This window comes from Aythya marila, assembly GCF_965140915.1.
Source record: "Aythya marila genome assembly, chromosome: Z".
NCBI classification, from domain to species: Eukaryota; Metazoa; Chordata; class Aves; order Anseriformes; family Anatidae; genus Aythya; species Aythya marila.
Window position 1 is genome coordinate 60,108,220 of NC_139080.1, and position 18,318 is coordinate 60,126,537.

The following is an 18,318-nucleotide window of genomic DNA, read 5'->3' on the forward strand; positions in this document are numbered from 1 at the left end:
TTATCTGAGGGGGACAAAAACAAAAACTGCTTAGGTTTTCTACATTTCTGCAACTGCTATCACACTTCTACTTTGATTTTTATTTAAATGATATTTTTGCATCTAAGAAATCTAAGAAATCTAATAAAAAGAAAAAAAAAAAAGCTTTAAAAAGCTTCTATCTGGTCTAGGATAAATTTTCAAGTAAAAAATAAATAAATTGGCACAACTTCAGCTTGCATTCACCTGTAGCATCAAATGAAAGTGATGCTAAAAACAAACATGAATAACTGGCTTATACAAGAGTAGTCTGTATCACAGCCTTTACAATGAATGAGTCTTGATCTGGGCTGTTAGGCACACACCTGTAATACAAAGTGTTTTAAACTAAATTTTCTTCTAAGGGGAAATACTAAAAGGACACACTTTTCAATCTTTCACTTTTAAAGCTCGTAAAATTTTAACCATCCCAGTTGGTTATCACATCTCTAGCCTATATAAATCAGAGCATTGTTTCCAGTGAATAAAAACACCTTGGCACACAACCGTATTGTAGTGGTATGATGCATGCCGAAATATTCCTAAGAATGTCCTTAGAGGTACTCTGTGAGCAGAATTATTCTGTGGAAGGAAAGATGAGGGAGCACAAAGGCCCATTGTGCACACTAATGCAGAAAAATGAAATCAAATACCATTCTCAGCAAAAGCAGAGTGTCTTCTGAGCGAAGGCTATTAAGCGTGTCAGGCTGCAGGATATTTTCTGGACATGGCTATTATGTTAAGACATACTGAACACATGTCACTTATAACCCTGCCCTGGTTGTAACATCACAGCTCCAGAGGAAAAAGTCTGGTGCATCAATTCTTTGTATCAAATACTTACACACACTTCTACTCTCACCAAGCTGTCACTTCTCATTTGTAAAGAAGGCTAGAGTAAGTTATAATTAGTACTTACTGCCCTGTCAACTAATTAAATGTAATAAAAAGCTTTCAGTGAGTTTAATGCTAACATGTGGTAATTACAGACGAGTTCTGAATGCAGGGTGCGTGTATTATAGGTTTCGGTATGTGTCCCCGCCTTCCATGACCTAAATTCTCCTGCTACACCACTGTACCTATTATGTGATTAGACAACAAGCACTGCCAAATACACCTTACATACAAGTCATGCCCGATCCAGTCCTGTGCATTTTTTGAGGCACTGCATCAGCCACAGGGGGCACAGATGCAGAAGAAAGAGCCGGCACAGTTGCTTGCTTCCATTCCTCTTCTTCCTTGCAGGAGGTACCATTGCTCATATTCTCCCATCCATGAAACTCCCACCACCCTCAGCCCTTTTCCACACTTTTGTGACTAAAATGACGGCTGAGATTTCAAACCACTTCCAACCCCATCTCTTTGTCAGTCAGAGGAGCACCCGGGGTAGATGGGTGTGCAGCTGCCCTGTTCGCATACCTGTGGGGCTGTCTCTATTCCTCAGAGAGCAAGAGCAATGCCACACAAATATGTGCTACCCAGAGGAGTAAGGAATACTGCTCTGGAGGCCCAGAGCAGGTCAAAAGAGATGATGGAAACCATGTAATGCTCCAGCACTTTTTTGGCATAGTTCCTTCTTCTCCTAAGTATTTGGAAGAACTATGAACACATAAATAATAATAATAAATAATAATAATTTTAAACAAAAAGAAAAAAGTGAAGAGCAGAGCAGCCAGAGTTTAGATCAGCCAGGATGTAGGTCATTACAGCTCTAGGTAGTCAGTCATTGTGCCCACTGCATTCTTCACACTTTCCCACTCATACTCCACATGGCTTTACATTGCCCACAAATATGGAAGGTAGGTACAAATAGCCCCTAAAATAAAGACGTAATTAAATGAACAAAAATATAGCCTAAGAGAACCAATTAAAATGATGAAAATCTTTAATTTTATTTAAGTATAATTGTACGGACACGTGTATATACAAATACAGATCTTATGGGGCAGGGGTTTTTTTTGTTTGTTTGTTTTTTGTTGTTGTTGTTGGTTTTTTTTTTTTTTTTTTACATTTTCTTTTAAGTTCATATAATGTAAGCATTTCAAAAACAGCACTCAATGAATAAGTGCAAAGAAACTGCAAAGCAGGGCAGTACAAGCACAGGACCACACTGAGCTGGACTTTCATACCCAGATGCATACACAATGAGTGGCTTCAATGGGGGTGTCAAGAGTAAGCATGGAAAGCGGATTTTGCAGACTCATGGGTAACCTCCAACATGCCAGCATCTATTAAACTGTACAGACAATGGCAGCAAGCCTATTGTAGGGAGATTTGTCTCACATCCGAGAAGCTCGAGGGCGAATGCATGGGAAAAACTCAGTGATGCCAGGCCAGAAACAGATCTGCCCTTTCACAGCTCCAAATTAAAAAAAGGACAGGGGTGGGAGAGGAGGAAGGGCAGGAAAAGGGGAGAGAAGTGTGGAGGGTTGTACAGTAAAACTGGTGATTACAAAATCCAAGTGTAATGAAAGGAGGGGAAGAGTTAACACACTTTTCTAAGTCTCTGAAAGTGACTGAACCATTGCTCTCACTAGGCAATGGATTAAGTTCAGTTTTGACAACTAGGGGTGGGAATCAACAGGTACAAATACAACCATTTTCCTTCCACAATTATATAGGAAAGGAAACAATCTACTCATCTACTCTCTATACCTCCCAAAATTGTTTCTAGTTGTTTTGGAACCAAGTACATACATATAGCGCACATGACACTGGCAAGATCCTTTCTGGAAAAAAAAAAAAAAAAAAAAAAAAAAAACTATTAATGGAAACAAAATCAGAGGGAAAACAAGAGGAAAAAAAAAAAAAGATTTAGAAAAAAAAAAAAAAAAAAGAGAGAAAAAGAGTTGTTATATCCCCAAAGTGTTTTTAGAAACAAACATGATACAAAAGAACAAAAACTAACACAGAAACCACAGGGCTCCAATATCAGACCTTTAAACACTGAAGACAAAACATTGATCATCAAAAGTCATGTTGTTCCAGGTCTCGACAATGTGAAGTCTTGCAATAGATGAACGATTTCCAAAGATGAGTCCTGTATGCTGCAGTGTCATGGCCACTTGTCTCTCAGTTCTCAGCCATGATCACACTTGATGCTTCAAAGCTCTGTCTTGTAATCAACGCGTGATTTTAATATCCTGAAATTCTATTGTTCTCACTTACAAAAGACATAAGAATCAAATTAATACTTTATTATCAAACACTATATACAACAGAGGTTGCTAATAATACAGAATTTAAAGAACATAGCTTTAAGATTTACTTGTCTTTCCTTCGCCATCCAAGTAAGTACAGTACAAAACAATATTCTAAACTAACACGAAATGTTACCTTGTCTATTAAAGGATACACGGTATCCACTAAACCCACTGATCCCTATTTTCCCTGCTTTGCATTGCAGTGGCCTTGGCAGCCAGGAGTGCAAGCCATGGGGGTAAGCAAGCCACCGAGGCTGAGGGAGAATCAGTTCCTCAAGCCTGAGAAGGGGCAGGCAGAGTGGAGGGGAGCAGAAATCTCCTTGTAGTTGGTGCCAACATCTGCATTCAGAGCATCAGAGATTTGCTTTGCAACACAAAACCCATCAGTACTTACTTCTATGACTGGGATTGCCTGATGCCATCAAGTACTGAAATGGCAGTGTCTTGTAGTCTTCTGGGCACCCTGGGCAGCACAGAGACCTGCCTTGCAGCTGCACCACTCGTGCTGTCCCTCACCTACCCATCAAGGCTCTGTAATAAACTGAAGGTTTATTATTCAGGTGCAATGGTGTTGCACCTGAAGCAAAACCATTGAAAAGTGTCTGCTGTAGATAAGTGTACATCTCAAACTCTGACGTCACTTAGAGACAAAGGATGGAAAATGAAGCCACCACTTCCACATGAAATTGACACTGCTGGTACAACTGTCTGTAATTGTTATGAATCATTTAATAGGGTTACCTATCATGCAATATTATCAGTTAATAATCCATTTGTTGAGGTTCATTTTGACTAAACTCACCTCATCTACAGCTCTTTAATTCCTACTTGAAGGAAGTATTAGCATGTGTACCAAGTACATCCATGCTAAAGAGTGGAAAGTACCAGCTAGATTGTAATGGGATGCTGGCTGACTTCCCTCACTGTTTAGACTACATATCTTTTTTGTGTGCACTTCACACTAGAGGAAATTTCCTACATTCCTGCTGTAAGCACAGGCCCTGCAACAAGAACCTTGTTGTATGGTATCAGGCAAGCTCAGGTTGTGGTTTAGCATGCATAAAGCCTCCCTTTATATCTTAAATTGATTTCCCCTTTTCATCCTTTACTGAATAGTGAGCTGCTTACAACTTTAGGAAAGCTTTTCCTCTTTAAAAAAAAAAAATAATAATAATAAAAAAGACAACCAAGTGCTGTCTGCTGTTGGTATCACTCAATTTTGTTATGCCAGAGTTTTTCTTCAGAAGTAATACAGAAAACCATTGTTTTGTTTGAATGCGCTCCATGTTTTGTTTCGCATTTAACAATTATCACAGTTTTTGTTTAGAAAAGCTTTGTTTCAGTCTTGGTTTGATATTTCCCTGATTATGCTTAGCAGTTCGAATTTCATGGCAGCCTAGACAAAAAATACCCCAAGGCTCGCACTTCCTGGCAAATGACTTTTTCAAGCTCTACCATAGCCAAGGCTCAGATTCCCTAAACAGGGTCACTCCCAATTCCATCAAACAAGACAGTCCCATTTCCTACTTGCATCAAGGCGTACCACTTTTCTCACATGTTTAAATAGGACAAGCATATATACTCACTCTCAGCATAAAGTATATCTAAATAATGTATTTTCTATTCTAGTGGATTTTTAAAAAAATATTTTGTTAAGTCTTTGGGAGCCCATCTAGTTTATCTCTGGCTGATAAACACGTTTCCTCTACTCTTCAAACTGTGCTGGAAGGGGAAAGGATAAAAAAATCAACACTTGAATTCATATTCCACACTTCTTTTCTTTCCCCCCACCAAACAATGCTACTAAACTGTTCTGGCTTCTTTTACTTGTGGTTTATTCCCATGACTGAGGAACTTGCAGGAGAGACAAATCGAGCACACTGGAGATCCTGTGTCCCAAACATGATTCCTCTGGCCACTGATGTCCTCTCATAGCATGTATTAACACCCAGAGCAGCATCCAAGGCTATCAGCTACTAAGTCAGCGCTGGGGAAGGTCACTTTATTCTGAAAGGTGCCTCTGCATTTCAAGAAAAAAATTGTAGCACCACGGTGATTTCTTTTAAAATAAAATAATCCGGTGTGCATTATCCCCTTAAAACGAAATAACAGAGGCACTCACACCCCCAGTGAAGTTTCCTAAATCTGACCTTGCCTGCTGTGTGCTAACATTTTTAAATACTAACCCCTTTCTCTCACCAAAGACAGCGTTTCTACTTGTGAGCATGAATTTTACTGTCAAAGATATTTCAGGACAGTTTGTAAGAAACAATGTCTTCCCCTTTCAGAAGCCTGTTCATTTAGAAACTCCTGGAGGAAATGGTGTTATATCTGTTCTTAATATTTCCCCTCCAGTCCTGACATCGTGACACGATGCCTTGCATGATCATCTTACAGTGCTGAACAAGAAGGCATAAATATTGTATTGGAGAGAAAACTCTCCCAGGCTTTCACTCAGTTTCTTTATCCTTCACTGACTGCATCTGCCACTACTCTTCCTTGTCTACACACGGATGACACAGTGAACTAACAGAGGTGACTTCTTAAAGGAGAATGCAGAGGAAAATAAGAATCACTAGTGTCACTATTATAGTTTGGCATTTTCATTTGGAGTCCTTTTATTTGTATGGAGGGGTTAAGAAAGTCACAGGGTAGGTAGGGACAGGTGCTGAAGCTAGTTATCCCCTTCAAATTTTTGCTGAGTTCAGGCTAAAAGGGAGAAGAACAGGGAAAAGGGAAAAATAACAATTTGACATCTGCAAAAACAATAAAGTCCCTTTCTTGGGATGAGCAGTTAGGTGGATCTTTGATGTTCCAAGACCCTGATATTTTCTGCGACAGGTTGCTGGAGCATACTGTGCTATAATATCAAAAGCATTGCCAGGAGGAACAATAGAGTTGCCAAAAGCCGGCTGGGTATCCTCGGTGTCTGTGCCGCATTCTCACCACGGGATGGCTCGGCTGACTCATGTACGGTATCATCTGTTCAAACAGAAAGCATACATTCCAATGAGATTTTGCATCCTTAATAAACTCTCACTGAGCCGACAACTGCAAGTAGATTTCACTGCCTTTATGAAATAGGGCAATGAACCTTGTGCTGTCATTGACTTTCACAACCATGTAATACCTCATTATGTAGCCAACTTGGGGCCAAGTCCTGCATTTCTTACTGGCAAAACTCCCACTGAAGACCAGAGGAGCAGAAAGTTAAGTCTGACTGCAGCAGACTAAGGAATGAAAGATTCCTACTCTAAGAAAATACTGTAGCTCCAGATTTGGATGGTTTATTAGATAGCAATGTCAATAGTGAGGCAGCTAAATAAAAACACCTGATTTTCAAAAGGGCTTGAGGAAGTTACATGTGCTTAGAATTAATTTCAAAGTTAACCCCATTCCTGAGTTACAGATTTTGGCTCCTGAATTAAAAAGAATAGCCCATAAGTGCAAGCATTTATTCCACTTCTACACATCAAATTTCCACTAAAGTACACTTCATTTTGGGATGTGCAGGGGATATGAGACGAGTCTTCCTTTCTCAAAACAGAATTTTGAGGGCTAAGACAGTCTCTGATTGTATACAATACAGGCACAATCCCAAAATCTCATAGGTAGCAGACTACTTTTTATGGTACACAAAATACAGATTTACATATGTACTGACAAAACTAATGAAAAAATAACTACCTGGTTTGTGAAAACATGCTTATGTATAGGCACCAGAGGAGAATACAGTCAAAAACACTCTGATAATTTTATTACACCGAATAAAGATCTGTTTATTTATTTATTTATTTATTAATTAAAAATCAGCCTTAGAGCTAAAACTTGTAACAAAAAAAAAATATATATATATATATATAGGTAAATTCAAATTCAACTTTAGTGTTGTTATGAGCGTGGTATTTTTCTTTGCAAAATCCCCTATATCCACAGCTATCTAGTTTAACTAATTTAAGAGCAATCTGTCTGAGGCTTGCCATAAAAAGTCAGCTCTGTGTTTGAATTTTCTTAGTATTAAATGAACAAAATGAGCTAAACCTTTTAAGGAAGTGTGAAGTGGCCTCAGAATGAATTCATAAGCTATTTTAGGATGCCTAAGTTTCCAGGAAAATTAACAGTATCTCACAACTTAGTGTAATAAACTTCCCCATTTTAAGAGAGGTGTTGAAATACCTGTGATATATTTGTTTCAGAGCTCCCATCTCAACAAATTGCGCTTCCAGGATTAGAGTGGATGAGAACTGTGTGATCCCAATTAAAGACACTATGGGAAGTGGAAGGTACAGCAACAGGATCACCAGGCAACACTGGTGTGGAGCCTTTCACGTTACTTAGCTTCAGTTAGATCAAAAGATCCCCTTCACACCCTTGACACCTAGCACAGAAGCAGGTAGAGCACTTAGCATTATTTGGGTTAACAGGCTCTTTGACTCCAGTCCAGTTTCACTGGGAGATGCAGAGTAAACTGTATTAGCAACGTCACATTTTGTTCAGCACTGATGCTGCAGTTGTGTCAGGTCTATCAGCATGTCCTTGGTGCTATTCAATGCAAAAGTGTGAAAAGCAAGCACTGATCAGTTGTGAACATGTTCACATTTGCAAGAAAGGGACAATTAAAGGGCTGGAAAGGGCTATTTAAAGCTGCTAGTTCTGATGGTTGTCAGAACCAAGAGCTGTTCCGTATTTCACTTGTAAGTTACTTACACTATTGTGCTTCAGTGACACTGCAATGAGAATACAGTACTTCACAGGAGCAACTTCCCCATTAAATCATACCCAAAGAAGGTGTGGGGAAAAGATACCCCTGTACTACCGGTCAGCTCTATCTCCTTTGATATACATAGAGTTGGCTCTGCCCACTTTGGAGACATATACTCACCACTGATGAACTAAAAGTACAGGGGAGAATGATGTGAACTATCATCATTCCCCTTGCATCATCAACAGAATTGCAAGTAAGTCTGAATTTGCAGACTGAATGTTAACATTTTTTACTAATTATATCCATGAGTCAGGACTAAAACACAATAGGGCAGAACTAGTGTGAAGCAGCAATAAATCCTAATTCTCTATGACTCTCAGCTCTCACGACTGGAACACTGAGTACTGCTAACAAATCTCAACCAAAAAGGTCCTAAACTAAAAAGATTAATTCCTAAATTAAAAACGTGGAAATCTTCTATGATGCCATAAAAAAAAAAAAAAAAAAAAAACAACCAAAAAAAAAAAAAAAACTCTTCACAGGGGAATTCATTTAAGGGTCTCCTTACAAGAAATCATCAGAGCTTTCTGTCAATGCAGTCCCAAGGTGTCTGTGCTCATATATTACAGCACACATTTCATCTGCAGTTCTCAAAATCACTTTACAAATATGATTTTCCTTAGAGGTGCAGGGTTATAAAATCTTTAATGCTTAGGCTGAAGGTTTGAGTTTGTTTTAAACAATGAAGGCAAGTGACAAATATGACAAAATTCATTAATAAGATCTGGAAGGTCACTGCTAAGGACTGGGAATACTAGCGGTAATTAGAAAAAATTATTTTGACAACCATGAATTTTCCAGATCACATTGCTTTACATTATATGCATCAGGTGTAATTATTCCACAGCTGCAATTTTTGTTTTAGGGACAGAAGGGGTGGACAAGAATAGGGACGATTACTTCAGTAAATTCTGAAAGAAGAGTGATCTCTACAAATCAGTTTCCTGCAACTTTCTGAACTTTCTGAGCAAAACAAGTGAAATCATAAGGCTTCAAAAATCACTTTTTTTTTTTTTTCAGAAGAGCGGTCACAGTAAGTAATCTGCTGAATGTGATCCTCCTGCCTCCTCATTCTCCTGTGTACTGCAGGAGAAGATGGTGGCAGGCATGGGAGAGCACACAAGCAGAAGATGAGCGCAAGAGGCAGGTAGGTGAGTACATGTTACAGATTACATACAAGATCCACTGGGGCAGCAGCAAGCCTAACAACCTCATAACAGGAAAGCATGACAGCAGTTAGTAGATCTCGGAATGACTGATTATCTGATGGTGACTGGTCCAAATAATAATGCAAATAAACACTGATCTTGGGAGTGTCAACATTTTGATACCTGAAAGGTTCAGAATGAAAACCTTCTCTTTAAGAGTATTATCTCCCCCTGGTAACAAAAACAGCATTTCATCTCAGACTGCAGGATACTCTTTGAATGATTTGGGTTCTCTGTTTCACCTGCTGCTTTCTAACAATATGCTTCTGTGACGGTGCTAGCTAGGTATAGCCATTCAATGGCAAGTGAGCAGTACTGCTGAAAAGAATATACAGTGAGGTCACTACGATCAAATGCTTATTACTCACATGATCTTTTTTGCAAACCAGTACCAGGGGGAATACACTTCAATTAGCCCATGCACCAATTCAAAAAGTGTAAAAGAGTGCACTGAGTTTCTAGATTCATAGGTTACCTAGAGATGGGAAATGATCATCCTAATGCCTCCTGTAGAAGGTGAATAATGTTAATAAAATTGCAAATCCATCTCTGCTGTAAATGCACTCATCTTGCATATATATTTGCTTAGAGAACATCCCTGATTCTCAAAAACAAAATTTTTAGGTGAGTTCTGAAAACCCTCTCAAAGAAAAATATAAAATTATACTGTGTATTTATCGGCAGATCATTCAAACTGTGGAAATCTTATTAATACTTCTGCCTAAATAATGGCTTTTAGTTAAAGAATCAGCAAATAACAAAACAATAAATAAATAAATAAATAAATAAATGGCAACAATAAACAAAACCAAGGGAACAGTCTCTTTCAAATAATATAAGACAAAAGAAAGAAAAAAGATCTTGGTAATCTGTTCTTCAGGGTAAATACTAAATTTTAAACACTTGTAATGTTTATGGTATCATTTGTTTATTTAACTGTGCTTTTTAATTATTGAGGTTTGAACATAGCAATGTGTGAACAGTGTGTTACAAATAAAACAAACAGATAAATACTATTGCTCATGCTTGCCCTACATACCCACCTAATTTTAATGTCATGAGACATCCCACTGAGGTGGATGGGATTACTCACACCCCTAGAGTTAAACATGCTCCTATCTGTCATAGACCTGAGTCATACAAACATACACATGCACTTCCCACACAGCTTGATGGTGGAGGATAATACAACTTTTCCCTGTGTTGATAAGGATTTCTTTCTTGTATAAAAGAAAGTATTATTCTTATTTTTAAAGGCAGCATTTTGGGGAACAAATGAAAAAATGACAAACCAAATTATTCAAATAAATTAAAAAAAAAAAAAAGTAAAACCAAACAAAAAAAGTCAACCACAGATTAAAAATATATATATATCTTAAGTTTTCTGGAACAGGATAGAAATTCACATTTATCGGTGTGTGTATGTGTTTGTTTGCACATGTAAAAACAATACTTTGTCTAACAAAATATGCATATATGTATATATATAAAGGACTAATTTCTTACTTAAACACTAACTCTATCAGCTGCATGCCTGTGTCATGCGCTAGCATTAAACAAGCAGTGGTTCTATTTCTTTCAAAGTCTTTTGACATCACAAAACACATGAAGTGTGCCCTTACTTTCTAAGACTTTGGTCCCAGTCAAAAACTAGAGTAGTCTTTAAACATGCTGAATATTTGGCTTGGATGGACCAGCAAGTTCATGACACCAATCAAATTTTATGCTGGCACACACCGTATTTTATTAAACTGCATAAATGAAAAAGCAACGTTTTTCCTCCCCTGCATTAAGTAAGGAGACAGGAAATATATCACAAGTGATATTAGCACTGCTAGAAACGAGCAAAAGCAGAGCAGTTATACCATGCAAAGCATGCAGAGAGAAGAGGAAAAAAGTACTCAAGCACCAGAGGGATACACACATTTTTTAAAAGAGATTCTCTAAGCATACTAACCTGCTGGTTCTAATGAATTTTCTACTTTGTCGTTAACATCGAAAACACGATCATGAACACCTATAGTTTTCATACAGCTGTCTATAACAAAAATAGAGATAACAGCCAAATATGTTAGTGAGACACCCTTAAACTCCCCACTTTCTGTTTTTTTTTTTTTTTTCTCTCTTTTTTTCTCTCTATTGACTGTATATAATTAAGCATATTTATATTTTAAAGTCTGTGGCACATATCCATATGCCAGTGTAGTCTTCCATTGGTACAACAGTTTAAGAAACAACAAGTTAGCAATTGCCATGTAATTAAAATAAAGCCTTATGAAAAATGATAAGAAAATATGATGAAAACCATAACACAAATGTTGCTGTACTGAACAGATACACAAGATTTAACAGTAAAAAAAATGGAAAAAAAAAATTACTGCTGTTAACTAGACCACACAGTAAAGCATGCGCTACAAAGCCACCCTCAAAAGCTTAATCTAAAGAACTTACTTGCTGGTCGCACAAAGACTTTAAGCTTTAGACAGGATCTCCTTCCATTATCTGGGATTGCAGAAGCTGTAAATGGAGAAGAATAAGAGAGAAGTGAAAGAGTAAGAGAGAGAAAATGCATATGATCCTTTGTCCTAAAATCAAACACCCTTTATCTTCCCTTCATCTGAAAGGTTGGACACATTTCAGCCTCTGCATCTAAGGACTTCAAGTGTGCAAAGTGGGTTGATAATGCAAAAGCAGGGAAGCAACTGCAGATTTTACTATAATCTCTTTTTTGATTTTTTTTTTTCCATAGGAGAAGTGAAGCACATGATATTCATAATGTTTCATTATCTCCTCTCACCTTTCCACATGTTTTTCTCAAGAGAGAGCTTCATAAGGTTTCTGCTGTAGTGCATGTGTCTACCTTGAAAAATTACACTTTATAATAATTAAGATTATTTATAGGAAAGCTAGTCTTGAAATGGTAGGCCATAGGCTTCAGTGACCCATAAAGGAATGAAAAAAAAAAAAAAAAAGACAAAATGACACTGAAGGTGACAATGCTAAAAATATAAATACGTACTTACCTCCATGAAAGTAAAAATACACCCTGTTAAATAAACGCAACTACATTCTACTGCAAAATCAGCCTCTGTATTCTCCACTTTGTTGAGAAAATTCTTATTTAGCTTTAGTCAAAATATGATTCCCTATGTTACATAACAAACAACCAGCTTATTCCTTCTTTCTGCCCTCCTCCATCATTTGCCATTCAAACTATTTCTTTGGAAAAGTATTTACAGTATGAGGAGACAAAAAAGAGGAAACGATGTCTGGCACTGTACAAAAGATCATACATATAAGTCTAGCATCAGCATGTACTTATTTCTGAAAAACAACTGCTGCTCTGAAAACTTCCTTTCAGGAACTATGCTTGTCTCAAAATACACGATCACAGGCAAACATGCCAAGCTACCTGACTTAGGCATGCAAATATTCACTTGTGAAAGACCATTTGCACATACATTTTTTTGTATGTGCCCTTGTAAAAACCCTCAAATGCCTGAAATACTGCCTGAAGCACCTAAAGTCATTTTTATTTCATTGCAAAGCCTTCTCTATCATCCAAAAAGCTATGCACTAGGGCAGAACAAGTTGACTTTTGCAGAAAACTATTGAAAACTGTCTGGATTTACAAAAGATGATTGGACTGGCAATCCAAAAATTAATTTGTTCTGATTACCACAGTATCATCCATGTTTTTCCATTATGTTCCTGTTCATGACAAATAGCTAAAAATATTTACATACATATGTATGTTACAGACGTATCAGCACACACTCTTTGTCTATGTGCCAAGCTCACAGTTGAAGAGCTCCTCAGCTAACTTTAAATTAATTCTGGTAGCCTTTGATGATACATTTCCAAAGCAGGCATCAGCTTTTTCCTACAAGGAAGAACTAGCAGATTTAGTAGGAACACAAAAAAGAAGCAAAGTGAGAATCAAACAGAACTAAAGCTGTGGTTCTGCACCTGTTGGGAAGTGCTTGAAAAATCATTTCCCTCTTTTAATCACAAAACAAAAGTGTGCAGAAATGATGCTCCCCCCTTCACACTGACAAGCAGTTAAGAAGTGCTAACAGCTGGCTTTGCTGTAGGCTCTTACTAAATCAAAGTCAGAAAAACTCCCTCTACCGACATTTACAGTAACTGGTGTGTTATTTAGGGCACAATATTTGCACTCTGTGGTTATATTCAGGAAATTGTGTCCTTTCTGTGGCCCTCTCTGAGTATATGCAAACAGCTTTGCTCAGACTAAACAGGCAGTTGTGGATTTCTCAAAAGATAAGAATTCTATTATTACCGTATTGCTAACATAAAGGTGGAAATGGCATTTCCAATATTATCCAAACTAGAGAACATATAGTAGTTATATCACCAACAGAGTTTTTCCTGCTCAGAAATTATTTCAGAAGTACATCATGATACACATTTATTCAAAGGCACATTTTATCTTTGACATTTTCATGCTGCTGTTTATGTCCACAAAACAAGCATGTTTGAGCTCATTGGTGTTTATTAGCACACCCTTTTAGCACTAGCACTGACTAACTACGATAGCTAGGATCAAATAATATTTCATCTGGAAAATCAGAAAATGAATGTTCTGTACATATAAAGTTTATATGTGCATATAATATTTGCACACTCTTAAGAGCAAACAACAGCTAGTGATTAGCAATGTTCTTTGGGAGAAAATTTTGAAATCTGCCCTTTGCTTAAATCTTCTTCTGTCACCATTCCTTACGTAGGGTTGCATATAATGTGCTGTATCATGAGCTGCAGTCCTTTTGCAATCATAGCAGTTACATTTAATTCATCATCCTTGAAACTAACACGGTTTTAGTGATAAGTATGAAAAAGTGCTTTTTCCTTCTCCAAGGAAATTATGTACCCTCAATGCTTGCAGTAGAACTAGGAAGACTCCTTTTTAACCACAGTGTTTTACTCCTTCAGAGGGAATAATGATAATTAAGAAAAAATAATCAAGTGACATTTTGTTCTGCTCTCACATGTGTCTCAATGACTAAGAACAAGGTGATGAAGTGATACAGTGCAACCTCTTTGGCCTTCCTGAGAAATTAAGAGCTGTTTATCAAGCTGGGTGGCTGCAATCTATTTTCCTCCATTCTTCTCCTTTTCATCTTAAAACAAAAACATTGACAATTTGTAGTATTTCCCGTATGTCCAGATGTATCACTCACAGGGCAGAGTCAGGTTGGCTAATGTCATCCATCCTGCTCTCTCATACATTATTGCAGTTTGTCAGTATTGTTCTGTTCCCTTCTATCCCCTGTCTTCTTTATTCTGCAATATTTTCACCACTATATTATGAAAACCCTGACTCTTGGATTATGATGCCAACAGCTAGGAATTATTTTTCCTTTTTCAGCAACAAGCTCAGGATCTTTTATCGCTAAATTTTAGGCACATCATACTTGTTGTCCACTAAGGAAAGCCAGGGGTGTTCATTAAACTTTTTTTTTTTTTTTTTTTCTTAAGTTAATATGTTGAAGCTTTAACTCAAGTTGAAGTCTGAAGTCCTATTCTTCCACATGAAAGTAGCTTTAATGACAAACGTTTGCTAAAGAACACAAAACTCCCAACCAGGGTGACCTACCAGCCAATGTTTTGAGTAACAACTACAAAGGAACACCAAATGACCAAAACAAAACAAAGGACAGGATAAGCTGCACATATTAGCATATTACTAAGAATAGATGCTAAATACCCTAAATACTTTTTTTTTTTTTTTTTTTTTTTTTTTTCTGAAGCAGAAGTAATGCTGCGGCTAGGATTTAACAAAATCTGATGCTTAAATGAAAAATTCTGGGATCAGTTCAAACTAAACATTTCCTACCAAACTGACTGCAACTAGTGTCTTGACTTCAGGACCTAAGGTTAGGAAAGGACACTGTTTTCAAGGTGTTTTACTTTCCAAGAAAGGTGGGTTTCCAATGCAGTAGAGGTCTGACAGATTCCCTGAGACTCCTGCATGCTTGCAAGAGAGCAACATTGCTGAACTCTGGAAAGGAGAAAAAGAACTGCTCTCTGACAGCTGGGGTCTGTTAAATTTCCCTTCCCAGCTAAACTTATTGCTGCTGTTGTTATATTCTACTGGCATTAGCTATACTATAAGAAAAGACGTCCTTTCTTGGCCTGTACAAAGAGAAATTTCATTCTCCTGTCTGAACAAAACCACGTTAGCCTCTAAGGCTTTGGTATAAGGCTTTTCTATTTGCCCCCTTTAAAGGTGATATTAGCTACAAAATAGAGGCCAGTTCTGAGAGCAGGAAGACTCTGATGCTAATGGAAACTGTCCCATGCAACAGTTTCCATTTCAAATGCTGAAATTCCCAAGGAAAAAAAAAAAGGCAAAAAAAAAAAAAAAAAAAAAAAAGCAATTGAAACTTAGCTGCACAACAAAAAGAATCTTTTGAAAGAAGATTCCTTATAAGGAACAGAAGAGGTTATATCCTCTTTTTTTCCATGAATGATATTAGAATAGAAAAGGTCTGAGTGGTTTAGTTTGTGTCACAAAGAATGACAAAGAAACACAGAATGAGAAATCTGCAGTGTTGCTAGTTCCTATGATTTCATTATAATTCCTGTGATATTTTGTTCTACCCACTCTGCCCCTACCAGCAACTTCACAAGAATCTCCTGGGTCTGTCTTTTGAAGATCACATTTTATACTTTACAATTACTCCAAGTCTTGAGATTAGGAGCAAACATGCATTAAAATCTCTCTGAAATTACCGGATATATTAAAACACCTTAATGATCATAAAAAAATAACTGCTTCACTCTCTTTTCAAAAAAAAAAAAAAAAAAAAAAAAAGGAAAATTTCATAATTCAAAAGAAATTTAAGTCATAATCTCTGTATTCTTCAGGTGAAAATTCTGTATCCATCAGATGAAAAAAAACCAAACACACAGTGAACTACTGCTCATAGGACTAGAGCCAAGCTGGATCCAAAAATGGCACTAAAGATAGATTAGAATAGAAAATTTCTTAACTCTGAACCACTTCTGGCTACCATTTTTATACCCTGTAAGGAAAGTGAGTGAAGAAAATGATTTTCTCCTCATCTAGAGCCAAACCATAAATATTTCAGTATTTGCTAGCTATATTTAAATATGGAAATTATATATACATATCCATCTCCCTTCAGCCTATGCCAAAGCAGTTTTCTGTTAGAAAACACATGGTATATTATTAATATATTAGATATAAATAACAGGTACGTCCTTTCTCAGCCTGATAAGAATTAGCAGAGTTATTCAATAACTACTGGAGAGCCACAATCAGAGAACAAAAAGTGGCATACACAGAAAACAGTGGTGTTTTTTTCTCACAACAGATTTTCAGTCAAATTACAAATTGCAAAAATCTCCTTAAAAGAGTCATACAGATATGGTTCAATCAAGCTAAAAAGTGGGCTAACTAAAAAGTAAATGTAAAAAAAGACAAGGTATGAAAATTTCAATAGTAATGTGGTTATCAGTACCTGCTAGTCATGTGACAAAAGCCACAAATAAGCATTTTCTTTCCTGAGACAGGCAGTAGTTTGGCTGGCACCTATTTGAGCCTCAGTTTCTAACTGAAGAGAAAATTATTTGGATGTTGCATATAAAGAGTGTCTCAACCATCCATCCTATTTACTGATACTCACATGTAATCAACGCTTTTCTCTGTTTGTCTCCTCATTCATTCTTAGCTTTCTAATTATAACATTGCACTTTTTACTGAAATGTAAGTCCTGATATAAAAAATTAATTCATGAATGCAATTCAAATCCTCATTTAGCATTACAAATATACTTAATATTCAAGCCACAATCCGCTATGGGCCCTATTAGACAGCAAAACTGGAACCATTCAGTGTACAAATAATGCTTCATTTATCTAAGTCACTCAGATGGCACCTTCATTTTAGAACTGGGGGTACACTGGCAAAGGAATATAATTTCTCTTATTATTTTGTTTTTCACATTTCAATTACCAGTTCACTTGTAATATTATTTGAAGGATTATAAACCACTGTGTGAAAAAAATGTGGAGATAAACCTGTTCATTTCTCTCTGTATTTTTGAGAGCTGTGATTTCTCTCAGTTGGCCTTTAAGTGAATGTTTTCTTCTGCTCTCTCTTCAGATGGCTAATAAACAGGGTTTCCTTGTAGAGAAGATCCAAGAGATCTCACCAAGATCTCTCCAGTTCCTTGCAGATGGACTACTACCAACATCCTCTGTGTGCTATTCACATTCCTGGCACTGATAAGTGCTTCCAAACCACAAGCACTGAACAGGCGTATTGGTCTAAGCTGGGAAGCCAACAGAGTATTAATTTGAATTTCTCCCCAGCACACCAAATTGAGGTTGCCGGCAACTGGACCGAACACTCAACACTGAGAGCCCTGTCAGAAGGACTGCTCTTGGAACTTTTGTAATCACCTGGGGAAACACCACAAAGAAAACCCACAGAGCAACCCCATACACAGGACACTGTCTTTGTCAAGCAGGTACTCATGTTTACTCAGGCCTTCCACATGTTTTGTGCTGTAGGCTACAGACAGTCTCCTCAGGAGAAAACATTTACAGCTGTGACTTGCCTCCAGCCCCTTTCAGGCACAATACCACTCCCATTAGTCAAATCCAATATCCAGGTAACCTTATATAACCTGCAAATCATAATTCCACCAACTAGAAGTGTTTTAGCATTCAATATCCTGTGTCAGCTATGGAGCTTTAGAAAGTTTTATTTTTAAGAACAGTCATCTGCTGTTTTTTGTAAGGAACTGAGTATGTGTGAGCGCATTAAAAATGCAGTTTTCCATTATGTTTGCCACAGGCAATATTTCTCAATTTGTGCAAGTGAAAAGAAAAAGTAGCCTATTAGTTGTTAGAAGAGCTGAGCCTTTCCCCTGTAGGTTTTCATGTGATTTACCATACAACACAAATGTATGTAAATTAGCCAGGTAAATGCAGAATTAGTTATTAATATTCTTCTCACAGTGTAGATTGAAAAAAAAAGTTACAAATTTGCATAAACGGTACAACTGAAAAAGTCAGCTAGAATTTAATGAATCAATAAAAATCTCCTTTGTGTGCATATATAAAGTAAGAC

The 18,318-nt window shown here is 37.1% G+C and overlaps 1 protein-coding gene across 1 annotated transcript in view; it reads right to left on the reverse strand.

Annotated features, from left to right (window-relative positions):
• Positions 1-1,947: 1,947 nt before the first annotated feature.
• The window catches only part of EFNA5 (ephrin A5), a 213,974-nt gene continuing 197,603 nt past the window's right edge, over positions 1,948-18,318 (reverse strand). Inside the window, exons 3-5 of the mRNA XM_082784393.1 lie at positions 11,646-11,711; positions 11,152-11,232; positions 1,948-6,203 (exon numbers count right to left, since the gene is read on the reverse strand). Of these exons, the coding sequence (XP_082640519.1) occupies positions 6,082-6,203; positions 11,152-11,232; positions 11,646-11,711 (269 nt within the window). The 3' untranslated portion in view covers positions 1,948-6,081. The remainder of the gene's footprint in view (positions 6,204-11,151; positions 11,233-11,645; positions 11,712-18,318) is intronic.